Source organism: Ahaetulla prasina, chromosome 7, assembly GCF_028640845.1.
Source record: "Ahaetulla prasina isolate Xishuangbanna chromosome 7, ASM2864084v1, whole genome shotgun sequence".
Taxonomy (NCBI): domain Eukaryota; kingdom Metazoa; phylum Chordata; class Lepidosauria; order Squamata; family Colubridae; genus Ahaetulla; species Ahaetulla prasina.
Window position 1 is genome coordinate 56,108,224 of NC_080545.1, and position 19,126 is coordinate 56,127,349.

The 19,126-nt window shown below is 38.2% G+C and overlaps 1 protein-coding gene across 2 annotated transcripts in view; it reads right to left on the minus strand.

Annotated features, from left to right (window-relative positions):
* SLC6A15 (solute carrier family 6 member 15) overlaps positions 1-19,126 on the minus strand; it is a 47,443-nt gene that overhangs the window by 1,865 nt on the left and 26,452 nt on the right. For both annotated transcript variants that reach the window (XM_058191440.1, XM_058191441.1), the window contains 7 exons: positions 15,578-15,759; positions 10,930-11,040; positions 6,710-6,951; positions 6,413-6,602; positions 4,979-5,171; positions 2,775-2,934; positions 1,361-1,523 (listed from right to left, as the gene is read on the minus strand). In XM_058191440.1, the coding sequence (XP_058047423.1) occupies positions 1,361-1,523; positions 2,775-2,934; positions 4,979-5,171; positions 6,413-6,602; positions 6,710-6,951; positions 10,930-11,040; positions 15,578-15,759 (1,241 nt within the window). The remainder of the gene's footprint in view (positions 1-1,360; positions 1,524-2,774; positions 2,935-4,978; positions 5,172-6,412; positions 6,603-6,709; positions 6,952-10,929; positions 11,041-15,577; positions 15,760-19,126) is intronic.

Here is a 19,126-nt window from a genome sequence, read left to right on the forward strand (position 1 = left end):
CTTTATGGTCCATTTTCTAAGAATTTTAAACAGAGTTCAGAGAACTCCTGAAATACATGCATGCAGTAACTAAGTACCCTAAGACTAAATAAGAGGCAATGTGTGATGGCTGGCTATTGTTTTAGTCATATATGGTGTGTTCAATCACAAATTAATCCAAAGAAGGAAGCAATTTTATGATTAATCCTAAAAATGGTTCCTACATTTTGGGGCATTTTGAACATTATAAAGTTAAAAAGCATTGTCTTGAGACTTTGTGGAAAACAAAATTGCGATTAGGAACTGCTACACATTCCTGTAAGCATGATAGAGTGGAAGTTGTGTCTATTGACACTATAGCAGCAGTCTCCAACACTTTTGGCACCAGGGACTGGTTTTGTGGAATACAATTTTTCAAAAGACTAGGGGAATAGGAGAAGAGCGCCCTCTAGACCAGTGGTTCCCAACCTTTTCTTGTTTGAGGCACAACCTTTTCTTGTTTGAGGCACCCTTGGAAAGCCTTTCAAAAGTTCCTGGCACCCTTATAAGGAAATAGATATTTAAAATCTCCGTAGCTCAAAAGTTCCCGGCACCCTCAAAAGATCTCACGGCACCCCTTAGTGCCGCGGCACACTGGTTGGGAACCACTGCTCTAGACCCCTCACATGCACAATTTACAGTAGGCTTCACTGTGCGTCCTGGTTCCTAACAGGCCATGGATTGGGGACTCCTGCACTACAGCATCTCTGCCCCATCCAATTTATTTTACTAAAAGATTTACTAAGAGAGTTATCATCATTGTCATCATCTTCATCATCATCTACAACAGGGGTGTCCAAACTTGGCCCCTTGAAGAGTGGTGGACTTCAACTCCCAGAATTCCCCAGCCAGCATGAGCTATAAATATGAGCAAGTTGCTGGCTGGAGAATTCTGGGAGTTGAAGTCCACCACTCTTCAAGGGGCCAAGTTTGGACACCCCTGATCTACAACTTATACCGTCCCCTCCTGCCCAGAGGACAATCCTAAGGACTTTTAGGTCGCAGTGCTAATTCTCAGTGAGGAAACATGCACTCTCATAGTCTGATGGGTATTATAAATTGTTCAATATGCTCTTTTGAGACATACACTATAACATTAAATTGCTTATTATCTATATGATTATTATAACATATACTTATATATATATACACATACATACATACATTAATGCTTCATGTTCTTTCTTTCTCTCTCTCTCCCCCTCCCTCCCTCTTCCTCCTCTCTCTCCCCCTCTCCTCTCTCTCTTCTCCTCCTCTCTCTCTCCCCTCCTCTCCCTCTCTCCCCCTCTCCCTCCCTCTTCTCTCTCTCTCTCTCTCTCTGTCTCTTATAGGCATCACTCACCTTGTCTTCAATCCATGCACTGTAACTAGGGGGGCTTAATACCATCTGGATAATACTTGCCACCAGCAAAGATAATAAAACAATAGGGGAAATATATTTCCATGTATAATAATAGAACTGATTTGGTGAAAAGCCAAGCATATCTTTTAAATCTTCCATAAATCTGGAAAACAGGAGAAATGTTATTAATTCAAAAGCTATCGTAGTCATTCCCAAGATTCTAGTTCCCAATGAATAGCCACACTGAAATTCTGAGAGTTGTCACCCCAACGTATATGAAGGACTAAACATATGAATTAAAGCAAAACATTCTAGTTAATTTAAAAATTAAAAATATTAACAATGACATACACCTTTCCCATGAAATATACAGTACATGTATGAATTATAAATATTATGGATAATAATTTCAAAAATACAGTGCTACCTTTAGAAATATATTTTTAATCTAAGTGTTCTTTATGATGCCTAGCATGAGACATAGGAAAGTATGTCACTGTATCTCATAATTATATATCTATCAACTTCAACACAAATTGTCAGCTATTATGGCACTTCCCTGAAGGAAGCTTTAAATATCTAGAAACCAAGGACTAACCATATTTGAATGGAATGTAACCTCTGTGTAAACTTGTTCAATAAATAACCCTTTCTGACAATCGTGATGGATAACAAGGTCAACAAATGCAGTATATACTGTATCTAGTACAGTTCCTATAATTATCTTAAAGAATAATGTACCAAAGACCAGGAGAAGATAAAAGTGAACTTCCATTATCAAGAACTAGTCGCGACCAACTCAACCTTTCTCCAAATTATATTCTGAATTGTAACACAATTCCATGAAAGATCAATGAAAGCCAGTTGGTCAGAGTCTAATACTTTTAGCTTTCAAAATAAGAAATGTAAAAGAGCTCTGTGTGAAGTAGGCAAGAGTGTGGGTGTAGTAAGACTGTCTCCATTCTATAGATTGACAGTTTGTTTTCTGCTTTTTGCATGCTATTTCTCTCCTTATCTTTTCTACATTACAAAATATTTCTAGACTAAACAGCTACAAGACAACTTTTGGTAAGTATTACTAATTTAATTGGTGTCTCTTTATTATACCTGAGAAACTCATGTTAATTAGTGATGTGTATCTCCAATATAAGCTGTGCTAGGACTAAGTAATGTATTAGAGGAACAACTGTATACAATCTTTGTTTCAATAAATCTTGTAATTTTTGTACTGCAAACAGTTGATTCCTATGGTATTTGTTCCGACCAGACTTAGAGGGAAGAAAATCTGCTCTTTATTCTCTAATTTTCCCTGCCACCTTCTTATAGAGCAGGACAACCCTTTAGAACAATAAGTTTGCAACCTTCAGAATTATTATTAGAGTTGCATATTAAAGAATGCAGTATGTGCACTTACTTGTCTATTCCATAAACGTAACTCATTGCAATATTCTCCAAAGTGACCACAATAAGTAGAGGCAGTGTAGCAGAGTAGTCATCAAACATTGTTACGAAGTAATTACCGGACCGCTGGACAAATATGAGACCAATGCAGAATGCTAGAAGACAGCAAGTGACTAAAAGAAAACAGAAAGAAAGAAAAAAGAGTAGAGGTTGTATATCCATTAATCCCTTTGGTATTATCGTCATTTGTTTCTGAGATGAAACTACACCTTGGCTATTTTTCTTTTTCCTTTTCTTTTGTTTATTCTCTACTCTTCATCTAGAAATATGTGGTAAAACTAGGAATGACTCTTTTCTTACCTAGTTAGTTACAAACTCCCAGTGTTAGAATTTAAAAAAGACTGGGAAGATTCTATTATATAGAATATTTGAAGAGTGGCTTCATACTTTTTAGATAGAAGTCTTACAAGATTTAACCTTGGCTTGGGTAGGTAGGGCCAGAAAACAATTGCTACAAGTCAGAATCGGCAATATAGGGCTAGGCAGACCAATGATTTGATTTACAGTAGTATAAGATAGTTTCGTATGTTCCTGTGAATATGATATATTGGAACAGGAATAAATATGTTTGTAAATATGTAAACCAAATTTCAACCAATATAAGTCAATAGACTTTTCTTTAATCATACTTCTTCAAATGTTGTAATGTAATTCTCCAATGCCTACATTAATGGAAATTGTTTTCATTACCGTATTGTGTTAGGGAAGCAGCTTGTCATAGAACATGTGTTAGGCAAAAAGACATCCAAATAATTTACTGAAGTATACACCAAATATGAAACAAATTTAATCTGAATGTAAAAAAGAAATATGCAAAGAAATACAGAAAGATGAAAAAATTAAATCTGGCAAACTTGAGAAGCTGAATGGCACAAATAGACTGTCTCTCTTTGTGATATCTCTCCTGACTCTAATTTACACTTTCATGCCATTCCAATGACTCTGCAGTTTTCCAACATTCAGGAGATGGTCTTTGGAAAACGTTCCCAAGTTATGTAAAATAACCCATTAGAAATTGTGATTGGCCTCCACCTTGATATTTAGAAAAACTGTAAAGATGCACCTCTTTTTGCAGATTTTAACTATCAAGTGATTTTTGGAATCACTTTATTGTTAATTGGTTAATCTATGTTGAGCGTTTAATATAGGCAGTTTTCAACTTACAACAATTCATTTAGTGATCATTCGAAATTACAACGGCACTGAAAAAAATGATTTATGACCTTATAGGAAACTCCTTTATCCCAAAAAGAGTCTGTGACACTTTAAAAGTTTCAGTTCAGCTCACAAAGTCAGTTGGGTGACTCTCTCTCGGCCCGAAGAAGAAGACAATGACAAACAACTTCTGAAAAACCTTGTAGAGGAAACTTTAAGGTCTTCTCATAAGTCCTTAACATAAGAAAATGTTGGATAGCCATTTGTCTGAAATGGTGTAGGGTTTCCTGCCTGGGCAGGGGGTTGGACTAGAAGACCTCCAAGGTCCCTTCCAACTCTGATATTATTATTATTCTCTAGGCAGTCACCAGGATGAGCCCTTACTCAAAGGCGTCCTCATATGCACCCACAAAGAAACATTGATTTTACACTAATTCCAAAGCACCTCTTCATGGCCAGCCTTGGTAACAATCAAGCAGGTCTAAATATTCAGAACAAGGATTAATAGAACCTAAAAAGTATGCTAAATAATTTCCATTTGAATAATTTGGCTCCCTAAATTTCCCTTTTTGTCTTCAAACAGCCGTTCCATATATGAGATGGACTATTCCATCCTCATAAGAAGTGTACTGTTCTGACCTTGCTAGTAGGATCAGAAAAATGTATGAGCACTTCCTTTGAAACCAGAACAGCCTACTGAAAATGTTGAACTTGAAATCCTTTGCACACCTCTAATAAAATCCATGTGGTCTTCTGTTGACAGAATCACATCTATTATCAAAGAGAGGCAATTCTATCTCTGCCCTGCAGTAACTAGCACATGGTCCTAATCTGCTCTGAACAGTCCTGCGATAGGAAGGATTTCAAAGAAGAATAAAAGCACCTTTTTCTACCGGTAAAAAGCATTCCATTAGTATAAAAACAGATTAGGAAGCTATGTTGTAGAGGCCATTTTCATGTAGATAACATCAAATATAAAGAAAGAAATGTATGCCAACTCACCAGTCAGAATTTCTTTTCTCACTTTGAATGTATCAACTATAGGTGTAGTGATCCCTTCAATTGTTCCAAACATGCTGCCAAGCCCTAGATTTACCAGCATCAGGAAAAACATCACTGACCAGAAAGGAGAAGCAGGGAAGTGTGTCATGGCTTCTGTGAAGGCAATGAAAGCTAAACCAGTTCCCTGAACAGCCTGTCAAGAAGAAATCTCAGTGATTAAAATTCGTAAAGAGGAAGTTTGAAAAGTAGAGACATTGTATGGTGAACAAAGACACTTAGTAAAGAGAAGCAGGGATGGATGCTATTGGTTAGAGCAGTTATGACAGCTAAACTGAGTCAGATGATTTTCTGATCATTGCTTTATTCCAAGAGTTTTCTTTGTTCATTATTGCCATAAGCCTGATTCATTCCACTCACACAAGCAGAGGAAGCATGCTGTGGGTCCTGTTTATCCAATTATTTTGGCTGGCGGGGTCCAGGAGGAGGGCCTTCTTAGCTGTTGCTCTTGCCTTCTGGAACCAATGTGAGGTTGGTCCCAACCCTCCTTTCATAAGGACCTAAAGATATGACTCTGCAACTGGCTTGGCGCTCCAATGGGGAACAGCACAGTAGAGATGGTTGATCAAGTAAACACAGATCCCACCACCACCCCATTCCACCACCAGCGTCCCCCCATTCCTTAGGGTTTAATGTTTGGTTTTATTTATGTTTTAATGTATATGTATAGGTTTGCCCAGAGTTACCCTGTGGTAAGATGGGTACCAATAAGTTTTAGTAAAAAATAAATAAACAATAAATAAATAAATATAAGCCACTAGTGGCTTACTGCATTGAAAAATTAATTTAAAAAATTAACCAGCTATGCATTCCTTAACATCAGCAATAAACTGTTCCAGTTATGAAACTGATAGGGATGGAAATGGATAAAACATAGACAAGGAAACTTGAAGCAAAGTTCTGATTTAGTACATTCCTTGGAAGTGAATGGGACGTGGTGGCTCAATGGCTAAGACACTGAGCTTGTCAATCAAAAGGTCGGCAGTTCTGCAGTTTGAATAGCCGCGTAACAAGGTGTGCTCCCGTTACCTGTCCCAGCTTCTGCCAACCTAGCAGTTCGAAAGCATATAAAAAATGTAAGTAGAAAAATAGGGACCACCTTTGGTGGGAAGGTAACAGCGTTCCATGTACCTTTGGCATTTAGTCATGCCAGCCACATGACCATGGAGACATCTTTGGACAGCGCTGGCTCTTCGGCTTTGAAACGGATATGAGCACTGCCCCCTAGAGTTGGAAACAACTAATACATACGTGCGAGGGGAACCTTTACCTTTACCTTGGAAGTGAGAAGCAAAGCTATTCTCAAAGGGCTAGAGGTTTATTAAAACAACTGGTCATTTGTAAACTTTGTGTCATGGATTGAATTATCACTCTAACCTTATTAAGTTCATCTTCAATTTGACATGGTTTCAAACCCAGAGGAAATTCATCTTCTTTAACTTTCTGAATGATATCATAAACCAGATTATAATCCTCTGCTGTAATACTTGATAAATTAATATGATGAGGAATGATAGCCTTGCTGAGATTTCCACTATTCAGAAGGCTGATAATTTGTTGAGAATTTCTACAAAATAAACACAAAAATGCAAAGGCACACAATCAGCCAAAAGAATAAGGATAGAAATTCCCAAGTGAAATATTCTATAAAAATTGATAAATAAATATTCATACTGGACAATGCATTTCTCATTTATGATGTTTGCTTTGAAGCCCAGAACAGCAAACACCACTAAAGTTGCCAGCACAGAAGTGAAAAAATTGATGAAGGACACCAGAACAGCATCGAAATGGCAGTTGTTGTCTCGCTTGTTGTAGCTTGAAAAGGCAATGACTCCACCAAATCCAAGTCCTAAGGCAAAGAACACCTGAGTAGCAGCTTCTCTCCACACCTTAGGCTCCAGCATTATTTCAAGCTGTTTGAAATCAGATACAATATAAGTCAACTACAAAATGCAGCATTTCTATTAAGCAGAGAGGCAGCAAATAATCAGGAAACATTCTAAATATCACTTTCCAGGGGTAACACACACAGCTCCGCCCAATTTGATAATGGTCACTAGATCAGTATTTGTCAACCTCAGAAGTTTTAAGACAAGTGAAATTCAACTCCCAGAATTTTTCAGCCAGCAACAGGTATTCTGGGAGTTGAAGTCCACACATCTTAAAGTTGCTAAATTTGACAAAAAAAACACTGCACTAGATAATCAAGAGTATATTTTTGTCCTCTATTTGTTTTGAAAAATAGCTAAAACCTATTCCAAATGTTACATAAAACTAACATTAAAATTTTGGCTGTTTTCCATTGACATACGTAAAAATTCCAATAATACTGTCAATATTGTTCTTAAGGATAACTGGAATTTGCCCAGAGAAATTTTGGCATGTCATAAATAACAAAGAACAACCATCCAGCAGAACTAAACCGAGAGGCTGGTTTGAATTCTGTATTATGAATTGCTGCTTAATCTCCAAATCAAAATCACAGTATGGTTATGATTCCTATATAAAAAAGAAAATCTTTTTCAGGATTTTGAAAAAAATGTACTTTTAATATTTGAAAGATTTATTCAACAATATTTGTAACATTTTTTGAAAAACCAAGATTTGGGGAATGTTTAAAATTATTTTTCACTTTTATATCAATTATAGAAAGTACATAGCTTGAACAGATCTTGAATGGAAACGTAAATTTTACTTTGTGAAAACAGAACAACTCATTAGCTAAAGCTAAAGCAGTACTTATGGCCACATATCTGTGCCTATCTAATTTGATGGACATGTTATTAGTTCAATGGTGTTTATTTCACTGAAAGCGGATTTAAGATCACAGTTTATGTAATTTGATGTATGCCAAATGTCAGTAATATTATCTAGCAAACAGAAATTTTAAACCAGCCCATTATTTTAATATTCTTTTTGAACATAATGCACTCTTAAAATGAAAGCAAATCCAAATATTTTTCCAAGCTGATAGAGTGATTTTTTTCTAAAAATGTACATTTCAATAATAGGAAATGCTTTCTATCTAAATACTTCTATTGAGATTTATCACGTATGAACAAATCTTCCCAAATTGACATACCATAGTTGCATCACTAGATGGCACTAAAAACACAATTTTTATTCTCACTTTCCAATTGCTTTTGATGCTGTTTTCAGTCACATAATCTTACCCTAGGAAAATTCTTTGTGGTTTTATTTTCCCCCTCAACATGTCAGTAATCACATTTCTCTGAGTTTTTTAGTTCAAATATTGCTACATCTACTCATTATTTGATGAAAAATGAATTTATGGACTTAAGGATACAACTGTATGTTCACTTCCTTAGAAGTTAAAAACATTGCAAATATGATAATTACTTCTAATAGGATGGAGGATTAACAGGTGTATCAATGAAAAAGCATAAATTTTGCCACAGAATTGTAGATAGAATTATGCTGGTCTTTGACCAGAATAAAGATTTGATTTAACTCGAGTAGGTAAAATTGGCAAAGATCTGAAATCCAAGGGACTGGCTGCTTATCAATATAGACAATATTGAGCTAAGTCTGGCTCAGAATTTAGTGTTATAGAAGCATTTTATATACTAAAAATACTGGGATGGTGGCTCAGTCCATTGCAACCATTATATAACCATTATCAGACGTGACAATGAACTGCAAGTTTATAACAGAACAGTTTTCTTAGACTTGATATACCTCTGTTAAATTAAGCATCTGATTTAAGCTGAACTTATAAATACTTGGAGACAGCCATAATGATTCAAAATATTCAATTTATTGTAACTGAAACAAAAAATTGTCAAACTGGCCCCTCCTATATTACAAATGTCACCTATTCCAGCGGTCCAGAAAACGAGCAGTGATGGCTTTATTGCACATCTCTGATTTAGTGAAACAAATTGTGTCCTGTCCTAAAAGTGTTTTTTTCAAGAGGCAACTGGACTTTCTGGTTTTTCTTGGAAGATCTTTCGCTTCTCATCCAAGAAGCTTCTTTAGAAGCTTGAAAAAGCACCTTTGGGACAGGACACAATTTGTTTCACTAAATCAGAGGTGTACAATAAAGCCATCACTGCTTGTTTTTTGGACCGCTGGAATAGGTGACATTTGTAATATAGGAGGGGCCAGTTTGACAATTTTTTGTTTCAGTTACAATAAATTGAATATTTTAAATCATTATGGCTATCTCCATGTATTTATAAGTCCAGCTTAAATCAGATGCTTCATTTAACAGAGCTATATCAAGTCTAAGAAAACTTGCAGTTCATTGTCATGTCTGATAATTTATAATGGTTGCAATGAACTAAGTCACCATGCCAGTATTTTCAGTATATAAAATGCTTCGATAGAACTAAATTCTGAGCCATTCTTAGCTCGATATTGTCTATACTGACAAGCAGCCAGTCCCTTGGATTTCGGGTCTTTGTCAATTCTACCTACTCGAGTTAAATCATGACCTGGATGACTGAAAATCTCCCTAGATAAATGGTGTTCTGCAATGCAAGAAACCTGCCTTTAAAATAATAGGTAGTTGAGAAAAATGCAGCCAGAGGTCCAGATCTCTTATTATTGCTTCCAAGCCTGAGGAGATACTCAATTCTTACCTCTCTGTGTATCTGGCAATGCAAAGAGTTAACGTTAAGTACTGGGCATAAAGGAGGGGAATAAATAACTGTTGGCGGCAGAAGATGAAGAAGATTGTTGCGAAAATATTTAATACAAGGGATATTTGTATCTGACTGTTCTCAAAAGGATTATTACATGCCCAAACAAGTTGCTCATCTAAAATGGACAGCATGTAGAATTAATTCCCAGCTGCAGAGGATGTATAATCATTGAGGGTCACATATAAAGGGATTACATAAATTTTCGTTCTTTCCAGTTGCTGTTTCAGACTTCCCAGGTGACTTTTCCTAAATCTTTTCATCATTCTCTGGTTTACTTTATCATCGTTACATTTTGAATAATGCTTCCAAGATTCTGCTACGTGTTAATGCTCAAGATAGATTTGGAATTGTCTTGTACAAATCTGATGTATACTTTGCAACGCGTTAATCACTTTTCAACTGTGTACTAAGATAATTTAGATTACATAATAGCTGCAGCTGTGAAGGTCTTCAAAGGGGCATTTTGCTTTGATCAAAATTTGATTGAAGTGCCCATTTGAAGTGGCACAACAGAATGAAAAAGCATTTGTGGCTATGCTGTTTGGAGCTTTACAATACAAGATGATTCCTGGTTTGGGCAGAGTTAGTTACCAGTAATTGTTCAAGTTGCAGCATCACTTTGAATCAGATTGTTGTAGCCTTGAGGCAATTCCCCAATGTGGAGTTGAGCCACTCCTCACAGCTTTATTAAATATCTCTCTTTAAACTTTCACTCCTTAATCCCATGAAGAAGAGCAGGGGCATACTGGTGGGGACTATCCCCTTCTCCACATTTGACTCAATCCATGCAGTAGAACACAACTGAAAAGGGAATCGGAGGAGGGTGTGTGTATATCAAGGATTTCTTTATCTAATTTTGAAACTTACATTATAAGAGTAACATAAATTTGTTATCCTCCTGTTGCAGGCTAAGTTATCTTCTTTTCTTTTATCAAGCACGCCAATACAATGTTTTGGGTCTCTTTCTTACTGCTGTAAACTCAAACCACTGAAAGTTAGTATGAATCAAGAACCAAGGACAATACCAATTAGATGGAAAATTCCTAATTCTCTAAGAGTGATGATGTAGTTTAAAAATACAAAAATAATGACCTTTTATATTTGAGCTACAACGATCTTCCATAGCACATGTTTCTCAAATCAGTAGACTTCTAACTGATTAGGAGTTTATTGAAGCTATTGAAAGACAAATAGTAAGTGGGATCAGAAGCGATCAAGCATTACCTTTGGAGTAAACATATGACGAATCCCATCCAGTGAACCATTTAAAAGCAGCCCTCTGATCAGAAAGCACAGAAGTACCACATAAGGGAAAAGAGAGCTAAAGTACATTACCTGAAAGATATTAAGAGTAAATCATTTTAAAAGCAAAACAAAATTTCTCAATCATCCTGCCCTGACTGACAATAGCAATGGAACTAGTCAGAAATGTAGGTTTTTAGCAGTCAATTCTGTGTTGTCTTAAGATAATGAATTATCCAAACAGTCACACTCCAAATGTGTTGGACTTCAACTGCCCTAATCTCCAACCAGTAGAGCAGGGGGTCTTCAAACTTGGCAACTTTAAGACTTGTGGAGCTTTGCTGGCTGAGGAATTCTGAGAGTTGAAGTCCACAAATCTTAAAGTTGCCAAGTTTGGAGACCCCTGCAGTAGAGCCTTTATTGGGGATGGCTGGCAGTAAAAGTCAAACTCTATTAGAAGGCACCAGGTTGGAAAAGGCCCGCTTAAGAGGTCTGTAAAAGCCAACAAAGGTTATTGCTCCTTTACTGAAATAAATGTATCATTGAAATCAGAAATTATTTTATATTGAAATAAATGAGAACAGAGCAGAGAAACATGCATCATCACCAAGAGAGACCATAACAATTAAATCATGTCTCTGAAGCAGAGCTGTTGAACTTCCGGCCTATAGGCCAGATGTGTCACATGCTGGCCATGCCCATGCCTGATTTAGCAAAGGGGAAAAAAGTCCCCAATACGTGATGTGACACAGCCATGAAGACTTGAGTCTGACACCCCTGCTTTATAGAGAAGACTAGTGGATATATCAGAGTCACTGTTGTGTTTGGTACTTTCTGAAGCCAAAGGCTTCTTGCCCCACTGATTCACTAAGTAAAAGAAAGAAAGGTCCCTCACTCCGTATTCATTTAGGACATCAGTGTACCTGTAAACCATAATTTAAAAATAACAAATTGTTATCAGGAACATGTTTCTTGCCCATCTCTCTATTGTATCAGCACCGATATGGATAACATGAACTATCATCTTGCTCAATGACAGAGACTGCAAAGGTAGGCGAAAACTAATTTTGATTTTATTTTTATGTTCAAAAGTAATTAAATATAGTTACCATTCAATCAATATTTAGTCCAATTCATGCACAGGTAAATCTCCCACCATGCTAAAATCATATAAAAGCTATTTAGTAACACCTTCTGGAGGTTTCTGGGGCGACCTTTGACTCTTTACCTTTCTTGTGGGTTTCTCGATATTAGATGATTGGAATATAATATTATCAGAAATAACATAAGACAGATAAAGAGATTTGTTTCTGAGAAAGAAAGAAGTTCTTAGAAGTTTATAGACTGACAAACAGAAGCCTCTGGTTTAAATCCAATGATTTGCTAAGAAATGATTTTTTTTCCATTAGAAAAAAGGCAGCCCAGTGGAGAAAAGGAAAACTGAAAGCATATTTGTCTCAGAATGCTCTCTGGAAGTCTTTTCGGATTTTGCCAAAACACTTTCTTCCAAGAAAACCATCTTTCTTTTTCCCTTTCTTTCTTTCTTTCTTTCTTTCCTTCCTTCCTTCCTTTCCTTTCTTTCTTTCCTTTCTTTCTCTCTCTCTCTCTCTCTCTCCCCCCTCTCTCTTTTTCTGATTTAACAATGGTATCACTCCATTTCAAGTGATGGAACAATATAGTTTTAATTTGGTGGCCAAGTTATTATTTTTCAGGAAAATATACTATGAATTTTAAAACATAAGTCTGAGAACGGCAACTGTGCCCTGAAAGTGGGTAATAAATTATTAATATAAAAGATAAAGCTCAGTTCTTGGTGACTTTATGACCACATCTAATTTTCCTGGAATAATATGGAGGTTGGCCATTGCCTTTTTTTGAAATGTTTTCTTAACCTCCCAGTCTAGCCTACAATCAATGGTCTCCACTTCAAGTTCAAATCCATTTAAGTTTTTGATGTCAACCAAAGTTTTTTGACAGCTACTACTGTTATAGCTGAGAAAAAAATAATAAGTGAAAGCCATTATGAATAAGCTAATTTAGAAGTGATTGCACTGAATGACAACCCACCTTTGAAACAAAGCATCTAAAGCAGAAGTGGGAAACTATGACTTGTGGACTTCAACTCCCAGAATTCCTGAGTCAGCCATGCTGGCTCAGGAATTCTGGGAGTTGGTCCACAGGTCATAATAGGGCAACAGTTCCCCACCCCTGATCTAAAGTACAGTTTTCTTGATAAGTGGTATAGCCAGACCACATTTCACTACAATCAAGGGGTTTTTTTCCTCACAGGAAAGACATTCATGAGAAGAATTCCCATATGTATATAATTACAGAGGAAAAAAACAAGATATGAAATATATATGAAAATGTTTGTGCAGTTGAAAGGATGTCAAATAAAAGGCTTAATTAACTACCTCCATATATTACAAATAATGTTTTCTTCCTCACTGCAGAAGAAATAAAGAATATGCAATCTAAATTTTAGACATATTATTGAACAATCCAAATCAGTTGTGAATGGCTCAAAAGAAAAGAATAGAGCCCTGCTGAATTAGAGGTTGGTCTAATCTAGCATTATGAGCCAAAAGTAGACACTTAATGGAACTGGGAGGTTTACAAAGAAGGATACAAGGGTGATTAAGTGTCAGGAGATCACTTAGTATGAAACTTATCTTCAGATGAAATTTATCATTTTTAGCTTGGATTATTCATAAATTATGGCTGCATAAAATCGGATGAAACTCTGAAGCCAACCAATTATATTTTCTGAATGTGCTACTGCCATGTTCATCCAGGAGTAGTTCTATATGATCTCTAGGAGTCAATACCAACTTGATGGCACCATCATTTTTGCTCATCTTGATTATTTGCTTCTCCAACATGGTTAATTAGGTGATTAATTTTAATTATCCTATTTAGCTCTCTTTTCCACTCTATCTTCTTCAAACAAAGCCATGCTATCTTCTGTACTATTTGGGGCTCCTATTCTGAGCCCCAACTGCTCTGTCTCATCATTCACAATTTCCTTAAAAGATTGCACATCTCTTTGAGTGATCTTTTTCTTCCTGTTAGAGTCTTCCATATGATATCACAAATGTTTGATACTTGAACTGACTGTTTCCCTATTTCTCAGACTTAGTCCAAATCAAATTAATAAAGCAAACTGTGCTCAAAGATAGAGCTAGATTCTACTGGAAGAATCACGGCGAGACAGACGGGGGAAAGCAAGCTCCGCTGAGCTCTGCAAATCCCCAGGCCAATGAACTGCTGTTTGAGAGGTTTTCGGACCGGAGCTGTCCTGTAGGGACGGTGAAGAAGGGGAGGCACCTCGGATGACTGAAAGGAACTTCTTCAACTCAACGGTGGGGGAGATGACTTTGGCACCCATCACTAAGCTGGGGTAACCGGACCAAGTTTTTGAGCAGGAGTGGTGATTTGGATGAAATATTGAAGCCAGGTGAGTGAATACTAACTCACAAAGAACCACTCTAAATTTGATATTTGCAAAAATAAATAAATAAATAAATTGGCGTGGAATAGCGGCTAAATTAGGAAGGACTGTAAACATAGCAAAATAAAAGAAACGGAAGTAGTACCCAAAGACCCGAGAGAAGTTTGACTTTTAAAACTGAACCAGAGATCCCTCAAGCAAAAAAGAAAAAATAAGGGAACCCTTAATTAAAGTTGGAAAATTTGGAGACTTTTAAAACTTGTTACAGATTACAAAAAGGAAAAAACTGGAGGATTTTAAAACTACAACGTGATGGAATTTCTCTGATTTTCTTTTTCCTCTATGAAGTGGAATTAAGTAAATTGGGATATAAATCTTAAATGAGACTAATTGGAAGAACTAAAAAGTTAAAGTAAAACAAGGCATGGCTCTAAGTAAAGGAAACAAAATGGATACCTTTGCTAAATGTTGATTGAATTGTGGATTGGAAAGTGACACCCTAAGGCGGAAGAGAAAATTACTCTAACATTTGCTGTGGAAAATTTCTCTACTGTAGTGATAAGTGGTGAGAACCGAAAGGGAGGATTTTGTCAACAAACTGTTTTGACTCTGATAAAAGTAACAACTACAACACACACACACCTCAAAAAAAATGGCACAGGGAATAATTGAAATGATTAGATTTTTAAGAGAAATGCAAATAGGAAACTTAAAAAAAGGGAAGGAAAATATATTGATGAAAGCATATAAGAAGTGTTGGAAAAAACCAAACTGGATGTAAACATGTACCTGGCTGAAATTTTGTTCAGAAAAGATATATTGTATGTTTTTATTTGTGTGCAAAAAATAAAAAAAATTCAAAAAAAAAAGATAGAGTTAATAACCCCACTCCAATGGGTTTTCTTTTCTTTTTAATTAAGTGCTGAGATGTAATTATAAGTATTATTCATAACAAATGAAAACAGATCAAGGTTCTCATGCCACAATAATCCTTTTTTTATTTAAAGATGGTTTTTGTTTTTAGCAGACTATAATTTAAAAATTATTATACCAACATTTTTCTACTTGAAAGCATAAAGAAACATACACAAGCACACTCAATGAGTCATATCTTCCAGCAAACTTTGGCAAAATAGGCAAAGGGGTGTGGTGAATAAGAACGTAGGTGGCAATACTCACTTTGCCTGAAGATTGGATGCCTTTAATCATTGCCAGGCACACCATAACCCATGCAGCCAACAAACAGATGGTCATTTTCCAATTCAGACCTCCACTCTCAGATATAGAATTAGAAATATTGAGTGCTTCTCTGTACCAGTAATATGTTGTAGCTGAGCTTTTTTCACATTCAGGCTCCACAACTGAGGAGAGGAGAGGAGAAAAGAGGAGAGGAGAGGAGTGGATCAGAATGCAATTAGAAAATAATACAAAATTATTTGCGGTAGTCCAAAAGCCTTAAGGCAATTGCTGCAATCTGCTGTTCTGCCTTTTGGACCATATTTAGATATTTACATTGTTCTAAACCTCTACAATGCCAACAATTACGGTTAGTCCCATATTGTCTTGAAAAGCAGTTCAAGACTTTTTAAATGAACATGTCAAACTCTTTCTTCCAATCTACCAGTGGTTTCATCTCTTGTGCAAAAGGTGTTTATTTTCCTCCACTAGTCTCATTTTTTTCATTTTGTTTCTAATTTATGTTGGTGATATTTTCAACTTTTAACTCTTTGACTGTCTCTGCTTCCTCATCTAGGAAGAAGAAAGGCCCTTCTTGGTGTCTTCTCTTGGATTTATTGAGAGGTTGGAAGCCAAGGAAGTTACAAACCATTAGAGGTATGGGTGTACGATGGAAGCAGCAGTAGCCACGCCCGCTTCTTGATCATCTTTTAACTAAGGTAACTAACAAGAACCCTACATCTCATAACTACAAGAACACAGCAGCTCATTTAGAACAATTGTTTTTCCTTTCACTTAAATGAGAACAGTGAAAAGGATTTTGAAGTACAGTGCTATTTTAAATAGCAGCTATGGAATAATCCAGATTCAAAGGGCAAAATATGATTCAAAGAATATTAATGTAATATCTGTTGGAAATACCTTAAATCAAACACTGCTGTAGTGGTGGGGTGTTTTCTAAATTGCATGGCAGCTACAAAGCCCAGTGCTTAAAAATATTGTTTTAAAGTATTCTAATACATTAAAAGCTATCCATCGTATTGCAAACCATGCAGCATTTTGGCTTTTGAAGGTGAATCTATACACAGTTCTATTTTTAAATGAGTTCAAGACAGGCTTTGTGTATTATAATTTCATTATAACAATAGATAGGAAATACAATACAAATACAATAGATAAAATACAATAGATAAAATACAATAGATAGGAAAAACAATAGATGCAATCTACATAGACTTCTGCAAAGCTTTTGATTCAGTAGTACATGATAAACTACTCCTCAAACTAAAATCCTATGGCATTTTGGGACCTCTTCACAATTGGATAAATGCCTTCCTGTCAAATAGACAACAAGTGGTCAAAATTGGCAATGTTATATCTAATCCTATTCCTGTCAAAAGTGGTGTTCCCCAAGGTAGTGTTCTTGGACCAACACACTTCATACTATACATAAATGATCTCTGTGACCTCATCTCAAGTTATTGTGTTCTCTTTGCTGATGATGTCAAACTATTTAATACCACTAATAATACTTCTATTTATTTATTTATTTATTTATTATTTAAATTTGTATACCGCCCTTCTCCCGAAGGACTCAGGGCGGTTCACAGCCAGGTAAAAAATACACAATACACTATAAATACGATTAAAATACAGTTAAAAAACTTATTAAATTGGCCACAATTAAAATTTAAAAATAAAAACCCATTAAAAACCCATAGACTTAAAAAACTAACCCAGTCCAGCGCAGATGAATAAGTGAGTTTTAAGCAGCGAAAGGTTCGGAGGTCCGGAAGTTGACGGAGTCCTGGGGGGAGTTCGTTCCAGAGGGCGGGAGCCCCCACAGAGAAGGCCCTTCCCCTGGGCGTCGCCAGACGACACTGTCGCGCCGACGGCACCCTGAGGAGTCCCTCTCTGTGAGAGCGCACGGGTCGGTGAGAGGTATTCGGTAGCAGCAGGCGGTCCCGTAAATAACCCGGCCCTATGCCATGGAGCGCTTTAAAGACGTTCACCAACACCTTGAAGCGCACCCGGAAGGCCACAGGTAGCCAGTGCAGCCTGCGCAGGATAGGTGTCACTCGGGAGCCACGAGGGGCTCCCTCTATCACCCGCGCAGCTGCATTCTGGACTAACTGCAGCCTCCGGATGCCCCTCAAGGGGAGCCCCATGTAGAGAGCATTGCAGTAGTCCAGACGAGACGTCACAAGGGCGTGAGTGACTGTGCACAAGGCATCCCGGTCTAGAAAGGGGCGCAACTGGCGCACCAGGCGAACCTGGTGGAAAGCTCTCCTGGAGACGGCCGTCAAGTGGTCTTCAAAAGACAGCCGTTCATCCAGGAGAACGCCCAAGTTGCGCACCCTCTCCATCGGGGCCAATGACTCGCTCCCGACAGTCAGCCGCGGACTCAGCTGACTGTACCGGGATGCCGGCATCCACAGCCACTCCGTCTTGGAGGGATTGAGCTTGAGCCTGTTTCTCCCCATCCAGACCCGTACGGCTTCCAAACACCGGGACAGCACTTCGATAGCTTCATTGGGGTGGCCCGGTGTGGAAAAGTACAGCTGGGTGTCATCAGCGTACAGCTGGTACCTCACACCGAAGCCACTGATGATCTCACCCAGCGGCTTCATATAGATGTTGAACAGAAGGGGCGAGAGAATCGACCCCTGCGGCAACAAGTGAGGCGCGCGGGGTGACCTCTGCCCCCCAGTCAACACCGTCTGCGACCGGTCAGAGAGATAGGAGGAGAACCACCGATAAACGGTGCCTCCCACTCCCAATCCCTCCAACCGGCGCAGCAGGATACCATGGTCGATGGTATCAAAAGCCGCTGAGAGGTCTAATAGGACCAGGGCAGAGGAACAACCCCTATCCCTGGCCCTCCAGAGATCATCCACCAACGCGACCAAAGCCGTCTCAGTGCTGTAACCGGGCCGGAAGCCGGACTGGAACGGGTCCAGATAGACAGTTTCCTCCAGGTGCAGGGGAAACTGATATGCCACCATACTCTCTACAACCTTCGCCGCGGAGCGGTGGTTGGAGACCGGACGATAATTACCTAAAACAGCCGGGTCCAGGGAAGGCTTCTTGAGGAGGGGCCTCACCACCGCCTCTTTCAAGGCGGCCGGAAAGACTCCCTCCAACAAGGAAGTGCTCGTAATCCCCTGGAGCCAGCCTCGTGTCACCTCCTGAGTGGCCAGCACCAGCCAGGAGGGGCACGGGTCCAGTAAACACGTGGTGGCATTCAATCTACCCAGCAACCTGTCCATGTCCTCGGGAGTCACAGGGTCAAACTCATCCCAGACAACATCACCAAGACCGCCCTCAGATGCCCCGTCCGAATCGCCACAATTTTGGTCCAGACCGTCCCTAAGCTGAACGATTTTATCATATAGATAACCGTTAAACTCCTCAGCACGTCCCTGCAACGGGTCATCCCGCTCCCCCTGGTGAAGGAGGGAGCAGGTCACCTGAAACAGGGCAGCTGGGCGGTTATCTGCCGACGCAATGAGGGAGGAGGCGTAGCAACGCCTCGCTTCCCTCAGTGCCACT